The sequence below is a fragment of the Desmodus rotundus genome, chromosome 7, assembly GCF_022682495.2.
Source record: "Desmodus rotundus isolate HL8 chromosome 7, HLdesRot8A.1, whole genome shotgun sequence".
NCBI classification, from domain to species: Eukaryota; Metazoa; Chordata; class Mammalia; order Chiroptera; family Phyllostomidae; genus Desmodus; species Desmodus rotundus.
Genome location: NC_071393.1, coordinates 67,016,364 through 67,039,373, shown reverse-complemented (window position 1 = coordinate 67,039,373; position 23,010 = coordinate 67,016,364). Strand labels below are relative to the sequence as shown.

The 23,010-nt window shown below is 39.0% G+C and overlaps 2 protein-coding genes across 2 annotated transcripts; both read left to right on the top strand.

The window, feature by feature from the left end:
- Positions 1 to 794: 794 nt before the first annotated feature.
- LOC112311091 (olfactory receptor 4F6-like) lies at positions 795 to 1,774 on the top strand. The gene has a single exon (XM_024567323.3). The coding sequence runs from the start codon at positions 804 to 806 to the stop codon at positions 1,752 to 1,754; it is 951 nt and encodes a 316-aa protein (XP_024423091.2). The 5' UTR covers positions 795 to 803; the 3' UTR covers positions 1,755 to 1,774.
- A 5,848-nt stretch (positions 1,775 to 7,622) lies between these two features.
- On the top strand, positions 7,623 to 18,459 carry LOC112311729 (olfactory receptor 4F3/4F16/4F29). The gene is made up of 3 exons (XM_024568157.3): positions 7,623 to 7,651; positions 15,419 to 15,558; positions 17,478 to 18,459. Exon 3 carries the CDS (start codon positions 17,515 to 17,517, stop codon positions 18,451 to 18,453), a length of 939 nt encoding a protein of 312 aa, XP_024423925.3. The 5' UTR covers positions 7,623 to 7,651; positions 15,419 to 15,558; positions 17,478 to 17,514; the 3' UTR covers positions 18,454 to 18,459.
- The last annotated feature ends 4,551 nt before the right edge of the window (positions 18,460 to 23,010 follow it).

Here is a 23,010-nt window from a genome sequence, read left to right as displayed (position 1 = left end):
AATGAATTAATCATATTTGGAGAAGTATAAAATAGGATAATTTCTTACTTGAGGGGCAGAATCAGAGTCACAGAATCTTACGAGTCTCTGTTGTGGAATAATCTTCTGCTGTCTATCTAGTATATGGGATTTCTTATCACTCCTCCAGAGAGAGGATTGTTAACATTGATTAAACTGATAAAGTAATTCAATACTGAATGCTCTTTGTTTATGGCTGCATCAGGTGCACCCATGGGTACCAGTCCACCAGATCACTCATCATTCCTTGTGCTAGCAAAACCACCTGACAACTCAGTTCCTTCTTACATAATGAGAGCAGTAGTGACCAACAGGATGCTATTGATTTTTGTGAAATGCTTAGGTAATTATTTTATTATTATTATTTGGGTACAATTGTTTCTATTTTCACCCCATCAAGCCTCTCCTGCCCCACCCATCCTTCACTGTTGGTGGGAATGCAGACTTGTGAAGCCATTGTGGAAAACAGTATGGAATTTTCTCAGAAAACTAAAAATGGAGCTGCCTTTTGACCCAGCAATACCACTGTTGGGATTATATCTTAAGGAGCCTAAAACACTAATTCAAAAGGACCTATGCACCCCAATGTTCATAGCAGTGCATTTCACAATAGCCAAGTACTGGAAGCAACCTAAGTGCCCATCAGTAAATGAGTGGCCCAGGTAATATTTGACTTCCAAAATTTATATGCTTTTCCACAAAAGGTATTAATATAATAGTATTAATTTGAGTTGTGTTATTTTCTTCCTTTAGGTAACAAGAGAGTGCACCTACCAAACTAATCAATGAATAAAGCCAATCATTCTGTGGTGTCTGAGTTTGTGTTCCTGGGACTCTCCAACTCCTGGGAGATCCAGCTTCTTCTTTTTTGCTTTTCTTGTCTTTTCTATATGTCTAGTATGATGGGAAACCTCCTCATCATGGTCACTGTGATTTCTGATTCTTATTTACACTCCCCCATGTATTTTCTGTTAGCAAACCTCTCCATAATTGACATGATATTTTCCTCCATTGGAGCACCCAAGATGATTTGTGATCTTTTCAGGAAGCATAAAGTCATCTCCTTTGGGGGTTGTTTAGCTCAGATCTTCTTTAGCCATGCTGTTGGAGGTACTGAGATTGTGCTGCTCATTGCCATGGCCTTTGACAGATATGTGGCCATATGTAAGCCTCTCCACTACCTGACCATAATGAGCCCACAACTGTGCATTTTGGTTTTAGTGGTTGCCTGGACCATTGGTGTCATTCACTCTTTGGCCCAATTGGCATTTGTGGTAAATTTGCCCTTCTGTGGCCCTAATGTAATAGACAGCTTTTACTGTGACATACCTCGGCTCATCAAACTTGCTTGCACAGACACCTACAAACTGGAGTTCATAGTCACTGCTAATAGTGGGTTCATTTCCTTGGGTGCTTTCTTCTTGCTCATTCTCTCTTACATCTTCATCCTGGTCACTGTTCAGAAGCGCTCAAGTGGTTCATCCAAGGCTCTTTCCACCCTTTCGGCTCATGTTATTGTGGTGGTTTTATTCTTTGGTCCACTGATTTTTTTCTATATGTGGCCCTCTCCTTCAACACATCTGGATAAGTTTCTAGCTATATTTGATGCAGTTTTAACTCCACTCCTAAATCCAGTCATTTACACATTCAGGAACAGAGAGATGAAAATGGCAATAAGGAGAGTATTAAGTCAGGTTATAGGCTTTAGAAAAAAATCACTAAATGCATTTATTTAAACACAAAATTTCCAAGTGAGTATTCATAAATTTTCTGTTCCTAATAGCCAGTCTTTATGAAGAATGAACCATCTTCCTGAGGTCCTGTTCTTTTGTTTGAAACACATTCCTCTGATTCTTCATTTTGCTGACTACCTGTGGTGGTTTCTACACATTAGATAAAATAGCCGTCTCTCCTAGTCTTGAAGAAGTGGCTGCATACAGGAGATAAAACATATTGTTCAACCCTGTCCTAGCTCATGGTTGCCTCTCTCACTTTTGCAATTGTCCTAACAGCCAAATTTATTTTTAATGTCTCCTTGTAGTTGACGAGTGCCAAGAACTGTCAGTGTCCCAAGGGGAGGATCTCAGTCAGCACTAGCATTTAGGCTGATTAAAAGCCAGATCTTCTGGTAGCAGCTTTTAAAGTATGCAAATATATATAGTCTTGTGGGACCACAAGGATAAGCCCCTCTGACCATCAGCGTCAGACAATCCCCTGGGCACCAGTTGTAAAAATTGAGGCTTCAGATGACTATATAAGTTCCTGCTTGGGAGATAATGATCTGTTGCTTGAAGCAGAGGGAGACCACAAAGATGTTGTGGACCTGCCTCCATTCCCTGAGAGTAGGTCTATCCCTGTGCCCCTTCTGTCCCTGAAGCCTGGCCCTTAGGTTGAAGCTCTAGGACAGACAAATAAGCTATTTCACAGAAAGGCTGGGGGTTTGTTTCAGTCTGCTGTTTGTGCTGTGCTCTAGGGTGGTAGTCTACCAAGAATTGGCTCTGATTGTTACAGTCTGGTAGGACCAAGGAACCACAGCCACCTGGCCACCAGCACCAGGTGCTCAAGGGGCATCTCCTGGGTGGCAGCTGCAAAGAGCAGAGCATCACACACACATGTAAAAGCTCCCCTTGGAAAGATACTAATGCTCTAGAGCAGAGACTTTCAATGTTTTTCATCTCATGGCACATAAATGAATTACTAAAATACTGTGGAACACCAAAAAATGTATTTTTTTTTCTGATTTGACAAAAAATAGGTATAATTTTGGTTCATTCACAGTGATGTCTATTGTGTTGGCTGTTGTTATTTATTTTTTATCCTCACTCCAGGACATGCTTACTGATTTTAGAGAATGGAAGGGGATGAGGAGAGAGGGGCAGAGAAACATTGATGTGAGAGAGAAACATCAATAGGTTGCCTCTCCTATGTGCCCCACCTGGATGGAACCTGCAACCCAATCATGTGCCCTCACTAGTAATTGAACCTGTGACCTTTCAGTTTGTGAGATGATGCTCCAAACAACTTAACTGAGCCACACCAACCAAGGATGTTGTCATTTTTTTAACTTGATAGTCTAAGGAAAAAGAGGTCAATGTCCCAGATTAAATAAATAGTGAGGTATTGCATGTTTTAAAAATTCTTGCATAGCCAGATAGTGCCTGCCATAGGCCAAGGTTGTGACTTTGATTTCCAGTCAGGGCAAATGCAAGGAGCAACCAATGAATGCATAAGTGGAACAACAAATCTGTGTTTCTCTCTCTCTCTTTCTCTGCCTCTCCTCCTCTCCCCCTCTCTCTAAAGTCAGTTTAAAAATGTTAAAATTCTTGTGGTACACCAGGGTGCCCTTTGGGGCACAGGTTGAAAATCATTGTTCACAGTATAGGGAGAGCAAGAAGATGGCGTCTGCCAGTCTCTGTCTGGCTAGCTCTCTAGTGGGCCCTCACATATGTGTCAAGTCAGAGGCCTGCCCCTCAGGCTAATGCTCCAAGACAAGCAAAAATCCAAGGAGCATCTCACACACAAAGTCCAGATAGCCCTTGATCACTGTCACCACACTGGGCCCTGGAGTGAGTGAGTCCAAGCCCTTGAACCCTTGAAAAGCAGTTTCTCAGATCATTACAGCCTTGATGTCTTGTGGATGAAAGCCCTGTAGGTTTTCAAGCTTGATGTCTTGGGGGCTTATCTCTGAGATGCAAGCGTTAAGAATTGGGGTGCCAGTTGTGGGGTTCAAACCCTTTGTTCCTCAGGGAGAAGCTCCAGGTTTTGAGTTCCCTCTAAACTGTGGGTCACTGTGCTGTGTGTGCGATTTATGGGGAGGTTGTGTTCCAGCCCCTCCTGCCTGCTCAGCTGTGGGCCTTCTCACCTTGACTCAATGTGTAGGAGTCACTTAACCAGCTTTTAGGGTTTTTTTTTTAGAGGTATTTGTTCCATATGTAACTGTAAATTCGGTATGTTTATGGGAAAAATGAATTTAGGGCCCCCTTGGGTTGCTATCTTGAACAGGACCATCTTTCTGCTATATGTCACTGGGGGTTCAAGGATCTTCACTGAGAGGACATTCTTTCCCGATAAGAAAATGGAACTTTTATATTAAAGGTATGGAAATCAAAGTTTATATTAACCTTATGTTTCAGTTCCCAAATACCTGTTGCTAAAATACCTTCCACACATATTAAATAATGATGTAAATAAGTATTTTTCTGGAGAACCTATAATCAATACATTTGTTAAAACCATGCTTCATTATCCGTTTTCATTCCATATCCCCCTTTTCACTTGTTCTGCTTTGTTATATCAGCCTTTGGTTATGGATAAAAAGTAGCAATCATCTTTAGGATTTGTGGTTACTTACACATACCAATTCACATATCTTGTTTTCATACTTTGTTCCATATATTGAAGAATGTTCTTGACTTTATTTTTAGTTAAGTAAATCAGATGTTTGCAAGTCTTTTCTGTAAAGAGCCAGATTGTTTTGGGTTTGTTAGCTATGTGATCTCTGTGGCAACCACTCAATTCTGCTGTTGTAGCATTGAAATAGCCGTAGACAACACATAAATGAATAGACATTGCTGACTCCCAATAAAAATTTATTTACAAAAATAATAGGCAGGCCATATTTGGGGTACCCAACATATAGATTTCCTTATTCTCCCAAATATCATAGTCTTTGTCTTAAAAACAGAAATCTAAAATAAAAGGCAATAAAGCATTACACAAAACTTGCAGTTAAAATTCAGAGATTCTGGTCCCAACAGCACAAACTTACTTGCTATGTTATCTTACCTAAGTTACTTAACCTCTCTGAATTTCAATTTCTTCAAAAGCTGTACTACAACTCGCAGATTATAGTTATGACTAACTCATATGATATTTGAACAGGTTTTCCCCATTTAAAAATTAGCCTCGTTTCCTTCCTGGACTATTACCATTTGCTTGGAGTTTGTCAGTTTAAAAATAAAATTTGATTTTTATTCTAACACATATTAAACTTATCTTCTACTTTGTACTCCACCCACCCCACAAAAACATCTATGATATATTCCTATTATCTTGTCTTTTCATAGTATTGTGGTATGCACTTTCATTGCTTTGTGTCATCTGCCAAACTGAAGATCTAATACCTTACTTCCTTCTTCATTTCATTGGTAAAAATAATAATGGCAAATATTTACAGAGTACATACTATGTGTCAGGCCCTCCTATTAGCTCTACCTGTATTAACTTACTTAATATCAATAGCAATCTGGGAGATATACATGATTATCATCCCATTTTATGGATTGGGAGATGGAGCACACAAGTGTTAAATAACTTGTCTAATGTAAGTAAGTGGTATGAGGGGAGACTCCCCAAACCCCGGAATTATCTTCTGGAGGGTGGGCCCCTTGTAGAACAGACTTCTCCCACTGGGTGAGTGTTCTAGGAACCCATCTGTCTCAGTGTGACAGCTGGCATTGTTGTGAGAGGCTGCATTTGGGTTCAGTGAATTTTTTTGAAGACTCTTTCAATGCATTTTCCCATTTCATGCTGGGTGATTTACCAGTGCACCTGCCCACACCATGCTGAGTGTTCAGTAGTTTTTTTTTTTTTAATAGAAATGTTGACACTTTCAATTTTTACTTCCCAAAGTCTCTGTTCAGCAGTTTTTGACCAAAAACGGCATAACCCCTGTGCCCTGCCCTCCCTATTCACCTGGTCTCTCCCCAAGAGACTGTTTTTGTTGTTTCCCTGGATGAAATTGTCCTCAAAGGAAAACATTTTGCTGACGTGGAAGAGGTGAAACAAAAAATGTCAGAAGCACTAAAAAGCATCAAAACTGAGGAGTTCAAAAACTGTTTTTTCTTTTTTTATTGTTGTGCAATTACAGTTGTCCCATTTTCTGTCCATTATTTCCCCCCACACCCACTGTTGTCTTTGTCCATGGGCCCTTTAAACATGTTCCTTGATGACCCTTCCCCTTTGTTGTTCCATTATCCCCTTTCCCCCCTCCCTTCTGGTTACAAAAACTGTTCTGAGCAGTGGAAAAAAGTCTCGATAGGTATATTGCATCATATGGAGAGTACTTGGAAGGTGACTGAAGTTTAAACATGTAAGAATAAATACACAATTAAAAAAAATAAATTCTGTGTTTTTTTGGGTCCCCCCTCATATACTTGAGTTTAAACCTAGGCAGTCTAGTACCAGAAGCTGGATTTTTAATCATTATGTTATTTTTCTTCTTATAAAATTGGTTCAATATTGATCTCTGGAGAGACCAACCTTAACTTTCTTTTTTAAAATTTTTTATGTATCTTTATTTTTAAAAATTATTTTATTGTTGTTTAAGTATGTTTGCCTGCATTTACCCCCCACCACTCCCCCCTACCCCAGCTATCCCCACTCCCCCCACCCCCACTTCCACCCAGCCTTGGTTTTGTCTCTGTGTCCTTTATAGTTGTTCCTGAAAACCCTTCCCCTCTCCCCCACATTATCCCCTCCCACCTCTCCTCTGGTTACTGTCAGATTGTTCTTAATTTTAATGTCTCTTGTTATATTTTTAATGAATGCTTAAGAGTGGAGTGAATTAAGAACATTCTCCTAGATAATACTTGGGAGACCTTTACCTTCATATAATGTAGAAAAGATATACTCCAAACTTTTTACATCAAAGTTTTGTACTTTTTATATATTTACTGAACATTTAATTTTCTTCCTTTATGAATTGTCAAATTTTTCTATTTTTTGATTTGTACTATCTCTATATTTGAATTACTAGTGTAGGATAAGGTTTATGTCTATAATTATTAATTTATACTCTATTATTTAAAATGTATTTTATCTTATTTTATTATTTTCATCATTAAAATGGAGTAAAATTGTATTTTGGGCCTCAGTTTGAATTAAATAACCTTATCACACTTTTTAACTATATGTCTTTGTGCTAACCATATTTTGGTGAATTATCTTATGTTTTCCAAGTTTGCTGCACTCTAGCAATTGTTTTGATGATTTTCAGTGATTTCTCCAGGAAGTAGAGTGTTTGTGAACACATCTCTCCATCTTCGTCTCTGTTTTCCACCTTGTGTCTCTTCTCCTAACCTGTTTCTGCTCTGAGTTATTATTATTCTAAGTTTTTCATTTTGACTCATGGCTGCTTCTCTTGCTTGTTGTTTGGTCCCTTGAACACACAAGAAGACTTAGCTAAGTGTGTCAATATTTCTAAGTTCTACAACTATTTTTTTAGGAAAGTTTTAGGCTTTTTCTATTTAAAAATAAGAAAATACTTTTTTCCTTTTTGTTAGACATTCCCCTGGGTCATATCATAAAATAAAGATAAATAATATGTAAAATATAAAATTGCAAATCTTTATTTTTTACAAAAACATTATAGATGCCCCCCCTCCCCAGCCCCCAATCCTATGAGACTATTTCCTTGGCCTCATGATCTCATTCTGAGAATCCCAGAACTCTAATGCATCACTTGGTCACCACCTTCTACTATAGCTAATTAGTCACCTCTCTCAAAATAGCAGTGTTTTATATAGCTTCTTGTCTTAGGGAGGGTGGGTGAAAGAATGTGGGCAATGCTTATGCACAGGAGAAAATTTGGGCTGTGGAACTTCTCTGACTCCCTGACCATGTTGCCAGTTAGGTAGGTGGTGGTGATGAAGAGGGGCGGAGGGCTGTTGGACTATGCTCTATCCCAAGAAGAATCTTCTAGGTTCCTTGCTTCAGAGAGGAAAAGTGTAACAAAATGAGTGGAAGCAGAAATTATATAGGAATGAAGTTTCAGGGCAAATGTGTAGAGAAAAGCACATGAAAGAAAGTGCAATTGATTTTTAAAATGGGAATCCAGGTAGAAGAATAAAGGTATGGGAGAAAGAGTGGTTCCCATAGGCTTACTTTTATGGTCCCTGCTTTTAAAATCTCTGATCCATATTCCACTTTCTCTGCATGTCAGCTCATCTTTGACTTCACTGGCTGCATTGGCTAGAATGTAATTTGGCCAAACAATTTCAATGTGACCTTTAGCAGCCATGGATTTCTGTCTCTTTTGATATTCAATTCTGCTCATATGTCAAACAAATGTACTTTTCTGAAATTCTTAATAAGTTCCTAAGCATACCTGAATGGTGTCACAAATGTATTCCAGCTAGCATTTGTCCAAGTTTATGATGCTCACCTTCAAAAAGTTTCTTACAGTTACTTGGAAGCTTTATTTATCTCAACTGTTTATAAATTTCTGCCACTCTACACATTTTCTACATGTAGCTATTGCCCTATTTTCCCACTGTTTCCTTCAAAACCTCCTTGTCTGTATTACTGAAACTGTTTGTCATTTGTAATTTTGTTTTCTCTGCTTTGTCATTATTCTTTACCTCCCTACAATCTTGATTCTCTCTTTACTATTTGACTTCACCTGCTCCCTTTAATGCCGCCAATAATAGGTATCCCAGCCCTAAGTCCCTGCCTTTTTCTTAGTCTCTACCTTTTCGATCACTTTGTTAATATGAGAGTGACAGCAATTACTTCTTTGATATTTCTTTTCCCCTTATTTCTCATTGTTGTGCACAGAAACAGGGCTTTTTAAAGGTAGATGATATGTAAAAATAGATATAATAGAAAGAGAGACGTGGATGATATAGATGGAATAGAGAGGGCAAAACTGTAGTGGTTCTTGAGTGCACAGGAGGGAAGAGTTATAATGAAAGAGGTAAGGATTTGGCTACATCTTTGTTACTTTGGCTTTAGAAGGGAAAGGAAACATTTTCTCTTCTGCCCTCTTAAGCTAGAATTCTGTATCTTTTGTTGTTGTTGTTAACAAGTGATATGGCGGTCAGTTTTCTTTATTGTTGTTCTTGCCTAATATTTTGTTTTGGCTTATAAAATAAATGGACATGGGCACTATTGTACCTTTATTCTGTACTTTGACACAGAGGTGTGCTGTAGAGAAGAACAAGAAAGAATTTTTAAATTCTGGGTTCAAAGACAATATTTACTTTTATTAGCTATATAATTTGGTTTAATATTATACATATATTGAAATTATGCAGTGATAACAATACTTACTCTTCATTGCCGTTCTGAGGATTCAGTAAAATATAATATGCAAAATGACTGATTTCCAAAATCACTTTATTTTCACCACTTTAAAATACTTTTTATTTTTAAAGAAAACTTGAAAATTCTGTCCACAAGGTTTTAAAAATATTTTTCTGTATTTTCAAATGGTGAATATGTACTATTGAAGTCATCATAAAATGATTTAAAAATTACTTTAAATTTTGCTGTGGAATGCATATTCAGTCACTATATAATAAAAATAGTTCTAGAATGTGGCAGAAAGCCTCTTTGTCAAGAGAAAATTACAAACCTCTTATTTCCTCTCAATAACAGCCTCCCTGCTTTGTTACACTGGGAAAACTGGAATGGTCTTAGGCAATGACTCTGCAGGCCAAGTATTCTCAGTCTGGCAATCGCAGATCTCTGGAGAATCACTTGGTCATTGCCCCCAGGGACTGTAATTAACTTCCTTTCTTACTGTGACACTGTTTTACAGAGCTATTTGTGTGTGTGTCTGTAATGATCCTGAGTAGGATCTGGTTGATTTTTGGGGGGACTAATACTGAATCTTAGCAACAATGATGTCTTAGTCCCCGTGGCAAACCAGGCAGGTGAGGGGAATGGAAATAGTGAGAACATCAGAAAGCAGTTTCTCTGTTCTAAGGATAGAGATGGTTTTTGTAATGTGGTAAAGAGTTTCTCTAGTCAGATCCACTCCATTACAACTGTCTCTCAATGGGGCTTCTCTTTTTTGTCCCTTCTTTCCAGTTTATTCATCACACTGAAATAAGTCACATTCCTTAAGCACAGTTTTCATTGATTCCTTGCTCCCAAGTCTTTGCTTCCTTTTTTAGAAACAATGCTCAAGTTAAGCATTAATCTTAAATTAGAGGCATTAATCTTAAGTTAGAGACTGAGGTCAGGTTTAAAAAAAAATGAGCCTCAGCTTTCTTTCTCATAGTATTTTCCACTGTTCTTTTAAACAATTTCCATTCTCCAGGCAACTTGTACTTCTCACCATTATCCCAGAGTATCTTGGACTTACTTGTCATTTTCCATATTGTCATCTGCTTGATATGATTCTTCAAAATTTATCTTTAAATATTATAATACTCTTCTCAGTGCCACATTTACCACTCTGTCTTCTCTGATCACCAGAGTTGTAGTTTTCTTCTTCCACTTTGCTCAGGTATTCCTGTCTGTGGCGCTCATTTTACTTTGCCTGTTGCATATTTATGGACCATATTAGATACACAATGTCTTTCTAAGCAACTAACACAGAAGAGATACTCAGTAAATACATTTTAATTAATAAAATAAATAAGAAGGCATGGTAGAACAGGAATAAACAGAACTAAGACTACATTGGCCTGAGTTACCAGCTGTCTCCATAATTGACTGTTTGAGATGCATAAACAGTCTATGTGTTTTACATTTGTCCAGGGTTAGCAAGAGTTATGGCTAAAGAATGTTAAGTGGATCTTGAAACAAGATGGTAGTTTGGAAGTGAATTTTTTTTTGGCAAAAATCTTATTTACTGAGAGGCAAGTATTTGAGAATTTGCCTCCTTTGGAAATTCCATGAGTGACTCCCCGCCCCCAGCAAAAGTTGCAAATGACCAGTGTTACTGAGTTGGTCAGGAAAGGCATCAAAATAGTTTTTGTGAGAATTTATCTATGGCTTTGGCTGTAGGGAGAGAAGTAGTTGGGTAAATGACACAGTATAACTATGTGTCAGAGCACAAACTTCTTACAAAGCAAGCAAGCCCTGAATAGCATCTTCACTGAGGAGCAAAATAATTCTATGGAAAATATTCCTAATGAAGACTTTTAAGCCACTGAGCACCAGCACAGACATGAAAACCTAACTGAAAACGAGCTCCACTTAATTATATCAGAATAATGGATTCAGAATTAAGAATCTTTTAATACTTGGAATTGAAAACTGGGACATACAGCTAGCTGGTCCTTCCCATGTACCAGGTACCATTTATTGTGTTCCACAGTGTGGTAGATACTGCATTAGGTATGTGTTACATTTATCATATCACTTAGTTCCCACCACACCCTGCAAGGGAGGTGTTATCTCCTTTTGCAAATGAGGAAACTGAGGCTCTGAGAGGTTCAGGAACTTTCTCATGTTCATATAGAAAGTGAGTAGTAGAGCCTGGATTTTAAAACAGGCCTGATATACTTCAAAGCCCAAGCTACTCACAGCTCTACTGTAGGCTTCTCAAATCAGAGTAGCAGCAATAATGTATTTTCCTTTACATTTGTACTCCATTTTGAAAAGCAATTTTTCCATTCATTATCCATAGAAATTGTGTGAGCCTGGCTGGGCAGTTACTGAAGGAGTTTACCTTTTTGAACCAAATCACTAGAGGTGGGAGCTGGATCCTCCTTCTTACTTTTATCTGAACCCTTCTGAACTTTGTTCTTCTGTCCTTGTATGCTTCCTTTTTCACTCTTCTTTTTAGTGTCACAGTGCATATCTCTTCTAATTTTTCTTTTCATAGGGTCTTTTTTCTTTTCATATTTTCTTTTTACTTTTTCTCTTCCTTATTCCTTTCTACCTCAGAATATTGACAAGCTTCATGAAAATGAGTTGAGTGTTGGATGTAGTTTTGCAGAGGAAAGTGTCCTTCTATCTCTAAGCAAGATGTTTGTTATGGAGGGTGGGGTGCCTCTGGATAGAGATTATTAGTTATGATTACTATCAATTTTGAGATGAGAAATATTCTTCTCTGCATGTGGAATCTACTTGAAAAGCTGCTGCTGAGAGGAGAGCATTGGCATCTCCTCTCATTCTGAAAGTATTTACTAACTTTCACACCTAGTTATAAACTCTGGATGATATACAAATGAAAATTTTCAATCATTATGTTAATAACAGAAGACTATTCATTACAGATCAAGGTGTTTACCATTCATATTTAAAAGAACAGATCTCATTCCATCCTCTTCTTGAAATCCTTGACCCTCTAGAGGATACTGGTCCTTTCTTTGAACATCTATTGCTTTTTTCTCACACATTCAACAAATAATTTTTTCTATTGTTTGTATGGCATATATTGTATACTTCCCTTTTACTGTAGCTATTATGTGTGCATTTTATGTCTTTAAATGATTTATTGAGTTTGTGACTTACAGAAGTTAGACAAAAAGCCTACTGACCATTATGAACTGAAAATGTCAAAAAAGCTTTATAACATAATTGAGAACTTTTATTGACTATTGAGGATAGTAAAATACAGAAAAGCAGAAATGATGGTGCACTAACAAATAGTCCTTCATATTTTCCCATTGTTATATCCTTCCAAATGAGCACCAAAATAAGAGGAGTGAACATTCAAAGTATGGCAGCAATGTATATTCTTATTTCTGTGTACAGTTTACAGTTTTCTAACATTTAATTGCTCATTTGCTTGTTGTTGTATTTAGTTATTGTTGTCATGCAAAATAATTTAGTGCTAATAATGTGTGGTTTGTATAAATTATGGTATTTGGTGTCAGTTTTAACAAATTGAAACTGGAAAAATCGGCATTTGTGCTCCCTGTCACTACCAGAACCAGTAAGTAGAGACAGATATTGAATCTTTATAGGTGCTTTATTCAGATGTTGGCAGTGTAAGAAGATGGTGGGTTATGTACCCTCAAAAAGCATCTTAACATCTCATCTCAAGCTGTCCATTTCAAAAGAAGAAAGGGTAGGCAAAGAGTTTGGGAAAACCGTTAATTGGATAAGAGTTGCAGCACAGCCATGATTTTCCTAGTACTTCTTTATCTGTTTTTTTTTTTTTAAATATATTTATTGATTATGCTCTTACAGTTGTCCCATTCCCCCCCCCCACTCCACTCCATCCTGCCCTCCCCCCTCCCCCTCCCACTCCCTTAATGACAACCCTCATGTTCTAGTTGTTTGCCTAGTTTGCTCTCGTTTTTGTTTTATGTGTGGCCGTTAATAACTGTGAGTTTGCTATCATTTTTACTGTTCCTATTTTTGATCTTCTTTTTCTTAGGTAACTCCCTTTAACATTTCATATAATAAGGGCTTGGTGATGATGAACTTCTTTAACTTGACCTTATCTGAGAAGCACTTTATCTTCCCTTCCATTCTAAGTGATAGCTTTGCTGGATACAGTAATCTTGGATGTAGGTCCTTGCGTTTAATCTTGGGTAATGTAATGATGATGTGCCTTGGCGTGTTCCTCCTTGGGTCCAGCTTCTTTGGGACTCTCTGAGCTTCCTGGACTTCCCGGAAGTCTATTTCCCTTGCCAGATTAGGGAAGTTCTCCTTCATTATTTGATCAAATAAGTTTTCAATTTTTTGTTCTTCCTCTTCTCCTTCTGGCACCCCTATAATTCGGATGTTGGAACGTTTCAAGGTGTCCGGGAGGTTCCTAAGCCTCTCCTCATTTTTCCAAGTTCTTGTTTCTTCATTCTTTTCTGGTTGGATATTTGTTTCTTCCTTCTGGTCCACACCGTTGATTTGAGTCCCAGTTTCCTTCTCATCACTATTGGTTCCCTGTACATTTTCCTTTGTTTCTCTTAGCATAGGCTTCATTTTTTCATCTGTTTTTCGAATAGATTCAACCAAGTCTGTGAGCATATTGATAACCAGTGTTTTGAACTGTGCATCCGATAGGTTGGCTATCTCTTCGTCGCTTAGTTGTATTTTTTCTGGAGCTTTGAAGTGTTCTGTCATTTGGGCCATTTTTTTTTTTTTTTTTTGTCTTGGCGCGTCTGTTACTTTAAGGGGCGGAGCCTTAGGTGTTCACCGGGGCAGGGTAATGCTGGTCGCAGCGCTGTGAGGCTGTACGTGGGGGAGGGGCTGAGTGGGAGCAATGGCGCCCGCTTCACTCTCCTCCGGCTTTCAATCTTTCACTCCGCTACCCACAATCAAACTGGGCCACTCTGGTGCTGGTTCCCAAGTAAGTGGGCCTGTGCACACTCTAGGCCCCTGTGGGTCTCTCCAACAACCTCTCCTGTGAGGCTGGGAGTCTCTCCTGCTGCCGCCCCAACCCCCACGGGCGTTTTCAATCAGAGGTTTGAGGCTTTATTTCCCTGAGCTAGAGCCCTGGGTTACGTGGTCTGCTTTGCTCCCCGCCGTTCGGTTTATCTGTGGGCGAATGTGGTGCTGCGGGGTGCTACCCGCTGCTCTGCCTGCCCCTTTCTCCGCCACTCTGAGTCCGGCCCTCTGGGTTTATCTGTGCAAATGTGGGGCCGCAGGGTCTGCTAGTGCTCAGACTGCCTGCGCCATTTGTCCCACACTCCGCCAGTCTCAGTCCCGCCACAGCCACGCGAGTCCTCTCCACCCCGGTGCCCGTCTCCGCCCCTCCTACCAGTCTGGATGAATGTTTATTTTCTATTTCCTTGGTGTTGGTCCCCCTTGCTGTTCGATTCTCTGTCAGTTCTGGTTGTGCGAGGAGGCGCAGTGTGTCTACCTACGCCGCCATCTTGGTTCTCTTCTCTCTTTATCTGTTGATCAACAATTCTTTATGCGCATCACTGGGGTTCCCTCCCTGATGCAATGGCTCTGATACCATGTCCACAGCTTGAAGAACCCCTGGGGCACAAAGGCTGAATTGCTTGTGGACCTCCTGGAGTCACGTGGTCATCCATTCCAGTTCCTGGAAAAACAGCTTTCCAGTGCATTAATCACTTAAGCCTATCAACTGTGACTGAAGCTAAAATCTTTAACTCTTGAGTTCTCCTAACAAAAATCACATTTTTAGTTTTGAATTTTACTCTTCTTTCTTAAGTTATTTTCTACAAGATCTGTAATTTGTGGATCAGGAATCCAGAGACCTGGGCTCTGGTCTCCAGTTCTGGAACTAGTGTGACTATATGCAATTCAGCTTACATTTTTGAATGTCAGATTTTTCATCTGAGTAATGGTCAATTTGCACCAGGCCATTCTTAGATTGAAGTGTTCATACGATTCTATTGGGTGCTTATTTCCCCTGAGAAATGTTTCCATGTTTTTCATCAGTTGCTGGATGTCTCTCCCAGTGACCTCTCCCAGTGCCGCCAGTCATTCACCCATGCATTTTTACCCTCCCAGTCCTCTTCAGCATATCTGTGCCTCCCACAACTAAGAGCATAGGTGATTCCCTGTTCCCCAGCCCAGACTTACAGATTTCTGATGACTGAAGAACATGAGACTAAAGAGGATTGTAGCCTGAGAAGTTGACAGTAAAGTCATTTGATTTAGTTAAGTGTGGAGAGACTCAGCTCAGTAGTGGTGAGGCAGAACTGGGGTCAGGTCATAGTGAGAACTTCTGGAAGTTTGGGGGCAGAAGGTTGTTTTAGGATACATGAGAACATCAATTTGACATGCATTTTTTGGTGAAAAGATTTTTCAGTTTTCTGGAGCTGCCTTTGCAGAAGGAGAAGAATGTTAGTAAACCTGTTCTTCTGCATCCCAGCACCTTCTAAGGGAATAAAACTTCAGGAGCTGTGTTCAGGGTTCACCCTCTACTTGGAATTGACTATGGTGGGTATTTGGACACAGAGCAGTGGAATCATCTCCACCCCATTATCTGCTCCCCTTCCATACACTAACATACTCCAAACTAAAAAGGCAACAACCCTTCAGTATCGGCTTTAGGTGCATGTGGTCAAGCTAAGGAGAAAGTTCTGTTTTGCTCCCTTATATTGTTATTTGACATTCTTTTCATTTCAAAATGGGCTACAGCTTAAAAGTACAAGTGATCTTGAAGGTACAACATACATGCATGAATTTCAGACCAGTAAGCATGGTGGTATCAAATATCAGAGCAGGTTACAGTAAAGGGAAGAACTGAATACCTTAAAAGGATGAAGGCACCACTGAACTGGAAAAGGGAGTAGGTGGGTGAGGCTGAGGCCTGGTGAAGAAAAACTTAATATTCCAATGTTTCCAAGTGCTGGTCATAGGCACCTTAATGTATGTGAATGCATAGATACTGTTTGCAGATGTATTTAACATTCTTTGTGGTAATATAGGCATATGCTTTCGCAGAAAGTAGGGTAAAATCCCAAATATTTATATATACCCTAGGCTTGTATACAAGCCTTTCAGGGCCAAGTGTAGTCTCCAAAGAGTTATTGAATAGTGTGGCCAGTAGACAGCTCTGTATAATTTTGACAGAACTTTAAAAAATGTGAAGATTCAGTGGGTGAACATTAAGGATATTGAACATAAGGTAAGTGAAATAAGCAAGTCACGGAAAGACAAATACAGTATGATTCCACTTATATGAGGTATCTAAAGTACCGTATTTTTCAGACTATAAGACACACTCCACCCTCCCCCCAATTTGGGAAGAAAATGGGGGTGCGTTTTATAATCTGAGTGTAGCTTACCTAGCTTGCTGGGAGTGGCGGGGGGCAACACAGAGGTGGAGTGGGGTTTTTTTTCCCCTATTTTTATCCTCTAAAACCTAGGTGCATCTTATGGTCCAGTGTCTCTTATAGTCTGAAAAATATGGTAGTCAAATTTATAGAAACAAAGTAGACTGGTGATTACCAGGGGCTGGGGGAGAGGGAGGATGTTGTTGTTTAAAGGGTACAGAGTAAGTGCTGCAAGATGGAAACGTTCTGAAGATCTTTCCACAACAATGTCAATATACTTCATACTATTTAACTAGATGCTTAAAAAATGGTTAATATAGTAAATTTTATGTGGTGTATTTTTTCCACAATAAAAAAATGGGAAGATTCGGGAGAGAAGTGAACCTAATCTGACTTGAAAAAGAATGAAATTCTATCTTTGATAAGGCCCATATACTGCCTCTTTTACTACACCTGCCTAGCTCTGATGTTAATATTGCCTACTTTCATTGATCTCAAGCTCAGTCTGCAACCTATCCTATTGTTTGTTTCTTCTTAATTCAGTCCCATCTCATGTTTCAGAAATTCTTATTCCTAGATAATGATCCAATGAATGACAACAGTTTTCCCCTAACCCTTTGATATAAGTATAAATTGTATGGAGAGAAGAATATAAAAAATGGCCATGAAAAGGAGATGAAAATTTTTTATATGGGAAAGCAGGGTAAGATATAATATGTGTAACTATCTAATTTCCCTTTGGAGGTAATGAAATAAATTTATTTCTCCTAACTGTCTCTCTGCCTTTGCAAGTAGGTATACTTTCTTGCTTGTATATCCTGTTTCTTGCTGCAGGTACTTACCTAATTCCCCTATAATTTTAGTCTGTAAGAGATTATGCTGCTAGTTGCAATCATGATATGATCTCTTGACTTATGTTTATATCACCACCACCACCACCACCACCACCATCATCATCATCTTGCAAGTATGATGAATTGGATAACAAGATAGTTTTCATTTTTAGGGTGAACAGTGCAACACAAATAATTAATACCACTATCATCCAGAATAATCAACATTTCTTTCTTATTTTCTTAGTTCCCATAATTTCAGCCACAGCCACTTGGGTGGATAAATGGAAGGGGGAAATCACTCAGCTGTGTCTGAGTTTGTGCTTTTGGGACTCACCCCTTCGTGGGAGATCCAGCTTCTCCTCCTGGTGTTTTCCTCTGTGCTCTATGTGGCAAGCATGACTGGAAACATTCTTATTATGTTTTCTGTAACCACTGATCCTCATTTACACTCCCCCATGTACCTTCTGCTGGCCAGTCTCTCCTTCATTGACTTGGGAGTCTGCTCCCTTTGTGGCCCCAAGATGATTCATGACCTCTTCAGAAGGCGTAAAGTCATCTCTTTTGGAGGCTGCATTGCTCAGATCTTCTTCATCCACTTCCTTGGTGTCGCAGAGATAATGCTGCTCATCGCCATGGCCTTTGACAGATATGTGGCCATATGCAAGCCTCTCCACTACCTGACCATCATGAGCCCACAGATGTGCATTTTGTTTATAGCTGCTGCCTGGGCATTTGGCATCACTCACTCACTGTTCCAACTAGCACTTATCATTAACTTGCCCTTCTGTGGTCCTAATATATTGGACAGCTTTTACTGTGACCTTCCTCGGCTCCTCAAATTGGCCTGTACAGACACCTACACATTGCAGTTCATAGTCATTGCCAACAATGGGTTAATTTGTGTCGTCTCTTTCTTTGCACTCCTCATTGGCTACATTTTCATCCTGTTTACTGTTTGGAAACATTCCTCAGGTGGTTCACCCAAGGCCCTCTCCACTTTGTCAGCTCATATCACTGTGGTCCTTTTGTTCTTTACCCCAATCATGTTTATCTATACTTGGCCACACCCCAATTCACAGATGGACAAGTTTCTTGCACTCTCTGATGCTGTGCTCACTCCTTTTTTAAATCCAGTCATCTACACATTTAGGAATAAAGAGATGAAGGCAGCAATAACGAGATCTTTCAGACGATTAGTGATTTTTAGAAAGATTTTATAAATAATGTTATAAGGTCATTATCATGTAGCCCTTATCTGGAATTTTAGAGTTTGTTTTTTTTTAATGTATCAGTAATTGATTTGTGTCACCTCACTCTTTAAGAATGCTCTTATTCCCTAAGAAGAATGAATATTTAGAGAAATAAAACTTTAATTCAAAACTTCTGTTGATGCATATGGGGTTGCCCATATATGTACTAATTATAGTAATTTCTTCCTGGTCAGTTTCTTTGCCTAGAGGAGTAGTATTCTCTTGTTTCATTCTGTTCTGCCTTTCTGCTCCCTTTCTTGCTATTCTTTCTCTTATATAAGTGACCATGATCACTCAGTATTGTTTTTCTATTTGTGATGTAAACCCTTCTGGTAAGAATTTTGAAAAGCTAAAACTAATGACACCCAGTGGTTTCCTTTACATACGTATGCATATTCAGGATCTAGTGTTTCATTCTTTCATTCACCTGTCCCCCAAATTATTACTTTTCTCTTCTATATATGTGGAATTGTGCTTACTCTATATCTGAAATTGTTTTTAGGACTACATGGAGGCATCCCAAAATGTGTGGCCAGGAACAATTATAATTGGAGAGAGATATGAATCAAATACTTGCAGTAAAAAATTACAGAAACTTTTGTAGTGCTTTGTGAAAAATCAAGTGTGAGATTTCCAGTCCTGACCAAATGTCATAAGCCCGATATAGTCTGTTTCCCCCTTTAATTACATCTAAACCATCTTGAAAAAACATATATTAGTAAAAACTACCCAAATCAAGAAAAATAAAAGTAACAAAAACACTGGCATATTGTAGAAGGGAATCAAAACTTGAAGAAACAATGCATAATAAGCAGGTGATGGTTGTTTTTCAAGGAAATCTTTTCTCTTTTTTTCTCTCATGGTCTTTACCTAAGAATGGATCCCAAATGCAAAGCTATGGTTGCCATGATACTGGCAGAAAAAAATTCTAAGAGACAACCAGGACTTCTGTCCATAGAACTGGGAAAAGTGTTCCCAGAAAGCTGGAGAGTGTGAAATATATATATTATATAAAAATATATATAACAAATATCATTTTCTTTTACCTTTTTCCTCTCTCTGCCAAATCCTAGGGTAGCTATTGTGGCAAAGCTATGGCAGTGGAGCAGGTAGCTAAAACTCTTTTGGGGATCCCATTATTTTTGGAGAAAGGACCTGAGAGAGGGCCCCTATGGTCTGAAGAGTGTGAAGGAAATTCCCATATATTTTTTCTGCCTCTTTTTTCTTGCCACATCACTGTAGGTATGGAGCCCTTTTATGGAGCTGCAACTCAGCATAATTCAGGCAGCTAAAACTCCAAAAGAAATCACATATTTCCAGGTGAATGATGATGAAAAAGGGCCCTGCAAGATGAAGAGTGAATGAAGATTCTTAGAGAGGAGAGACCTGGAGAAAAAGATCACCTAGTCTGGTGGATACACCATCATCACACACCCATCAGGGCTGGTTCCTGAGCTGTTCATGCATGGGACAGACCCAGAGCAACATAACAACACCTTCAAAAACTTATCTACCAATGAGTGTCACATGTGGGGTAGACTCAAAGCAACATAGAAAAGGCTGTAAAAACAGAACTGACATTGAAACTACTATCAACAGAATCTGCAACAGAACTTATGTGAACCTAAATTATTGCCTGTTTGAAAAGAGAACAACACAATTTTCCAGAGAATTTTAACATTAGATATTTTTTAAACCTAGAGTTTCACAAAATAATTTTCAAAATGTCCAAGATAAAATCTAAAATTAATTGACATAAAAGAATCAGAAAAATGTGACAAATTCCCAAAGGAAAAGATAATCAACAGGTGCCAAGTGTAAGATTACCAAGATGCTAGAATTTGCAGAAAAATACTTTTATTTATTTATTTGTTTGTTCATTTATTTAATTGTTGTTCCATTAGAGTTGCCTCCATTTACCCCCATTGCTTTTCTCTGCCCTGCTCACCCTCCTCCCACATTCAATCCTCCCCTCTCCCCTATTGCCTTTGTCCCTAGGTCCTTTATAAATGTCCCTTGGCTTGAGCCTTCCCCTTCTTTCCCCTTATATCCCTTTCCCCTCACCCCTCTGGTCACTGTCAGTTTGTTCTTTATTTCCAAGTCTCTGGCTCTATTTTGCTTATTTGCTTGTATTGTTGACAAGGTTTCACTTGTAGATGTGATCATATAGTATATGTCTTTCACTGCCTGGCTTATTTCAGTTAGCATAATGCTTTCCACTTCCATCTATGCTGTTGCAAAGAGGAGGACCTCCTTTCTTTCTGCTGCATAGTACTCCATTGTGTAAATGTACCACAGCTTTTTGATTCAGTTACTCATGGGCACTTGGGCTATTATTTCCAGCACTTGGCTATTGTAAATAATGCTGCCATACATTGAGGTGCATAGATTCTTACAATGACTCACTCCCTGCTGGTTTTTGCAGCCAGAAATTATGGGGATTTATCTTTCTGAAACTGGTACCCTTGGCTGATGGGCCGTTGTGGTGCTTTGGGCTCCTGGCTCCCAAGCTGCCTCCTGAATTTTTATGTACCACATGTGTATGTAGGATGAGCCCGTTCCACATCTGCACCCCTGATGGATGTGGTTTTTTAAATCCCATAGCTGTCAGACTTCCATTCAACAAGATTTCTGCCATTTCTGAGTGCTGGTTGTTCTATTATTGAGTTTTAATTTTTTTATGGTTGTGCAAGGAGGCAAACCATGTTTACTTACACTGCCATTTTGACAGGTGTAGTTCTATTCAATTCTTTGTTCTTTTTCTTTCTTAGATGAGGTTCAGTTATACTATAAAATGAAATCTTGCAATTTGTGATGATAACATGGATGAACCTTAAGAGTACAGTGCTAAGTAAAATAAGTCAAAAGGAGAACAACAAATACCATATGGTACCATTTACATGTGGAAGAAAAAAGACCTGAAGAAACAAAATTAAACATGCTGTTTGATTTTCTATTTTATTTTGCTCAGGATATTTAAGACCCCAAATTTTCTACTTTTAGTAATCTTCATTTCTATCATATTTTAATTTTTCTATTTACCTCTTGAAATTTTCCAGTTTATTTTTACTACTTTATATTTTCTATCATTTATTTAGTTTTTTAAGAGTTTATTTGCAAACTTTTATTTTGTATTGGTTTATTTTACTGTTGTTCAAGTAGAGCTGTCTCCATTTTCACCCCACCATAGCCCCCCACCCCATCCACCCCCACTTCCCACTCTCGAATCTACCTCCTTTTGGCTTTGTCCATGTGTTCTTCATATGTGTTCCTTGATGGACCTTCCCCTATTTTGCCCCATTACCCCTCTCCCTCCTCCCCTGTGGTTACTGTCAGTTTGTTCTTTATTTCAATGTTTCTGGTTATATTTTGCTTGATTGATTGTTTTGTTGATTAGGTTCCACTTATAGGTGAGATCATGTGGTATTTGTCTTTCACCACCTGGCTTATTTCACTTAGCATAATGGTCTCGTTTCATCCAGGCTGTTGTGAAGGGTATTTCTTTTTTTTTTTTAACACTTACAAAACAATGTAACTTCTATTTTTATGTTTTATTTTTTTATGTGTTTCTTGTTTACACCTTTCTTTTTTTATTTTTATGTTTTTCAGTTGTTCCAATTATTTCCCCCTTTGCCCCTCTCTGCCCAGCCTGCCCCCTACTTCCAAAGTCAATCCCCACCTCATTGTCCATTTCCATGGGTTCTTTGACTAATCCCTTCACTTTGTTTCAAACAGTCTCCTCTCCCCTCTCCCCTTACCACCGTCACTCCATTCTGCAAATCTATGCCTGTGGTTCTATTTTTGCACTAGTTTATTTTGTTCATTAGAATCCTCTTAAAAGTGAGATCATATGGTATTTGTTTTTCACCAACTGGCTTATTTTACTCAGCATGATAGTCTCCAGGTCCATCCATGCTATTGCAAAAGGTAGGAATTCCTTCTTTCTTTCTTCTGTGTACTATTCCATTGTGTAAATGTACCACAGTTTTTAAATCCATGAATCTACTGATTTTTTAAAATTTTATTTTTCAGAGACGATTTCAAGATGGCAGCGAGATAGGTGGGAGCAGAGTCCACTTCCCCTCAACACCAGTGAAATACCTAGCTGATCTGAGGAGCAGAGTGAACAGCCAATGGTATTCCAGCATATATGAAGATCAGAGACCAAAGATAGAGGACATTGAAAGATTTGACTGTAAGAAGAGTGCTTAAGGACAATAAGGTCCATGGGACCTGCGCGGGGACCAGGGCGGCTAAAGCCCCGGCCAGGGCACCGGGTCTGCTGCAGGATTCTTGGGAGAGAGCCAAGCTGAGCTGTGTGAGCAGATAGGTGCTTCTTTGGACCAGGGGGGCTTGAATAGGAAGAATTTCTCAAAAAGAAAAAGAAAATAGAGGCACTCAGAGGCTAGTTAGAGAAATCTCTGCAGCAGCCGGGGCCTCTGGTGCCCCTCTCCCCTCAGCCCCTGGACTGTGAATGCGGGATAAGCAGCCCCAGTGCTCACCTGAAGCCCGGTTGCGTGCTCCCAG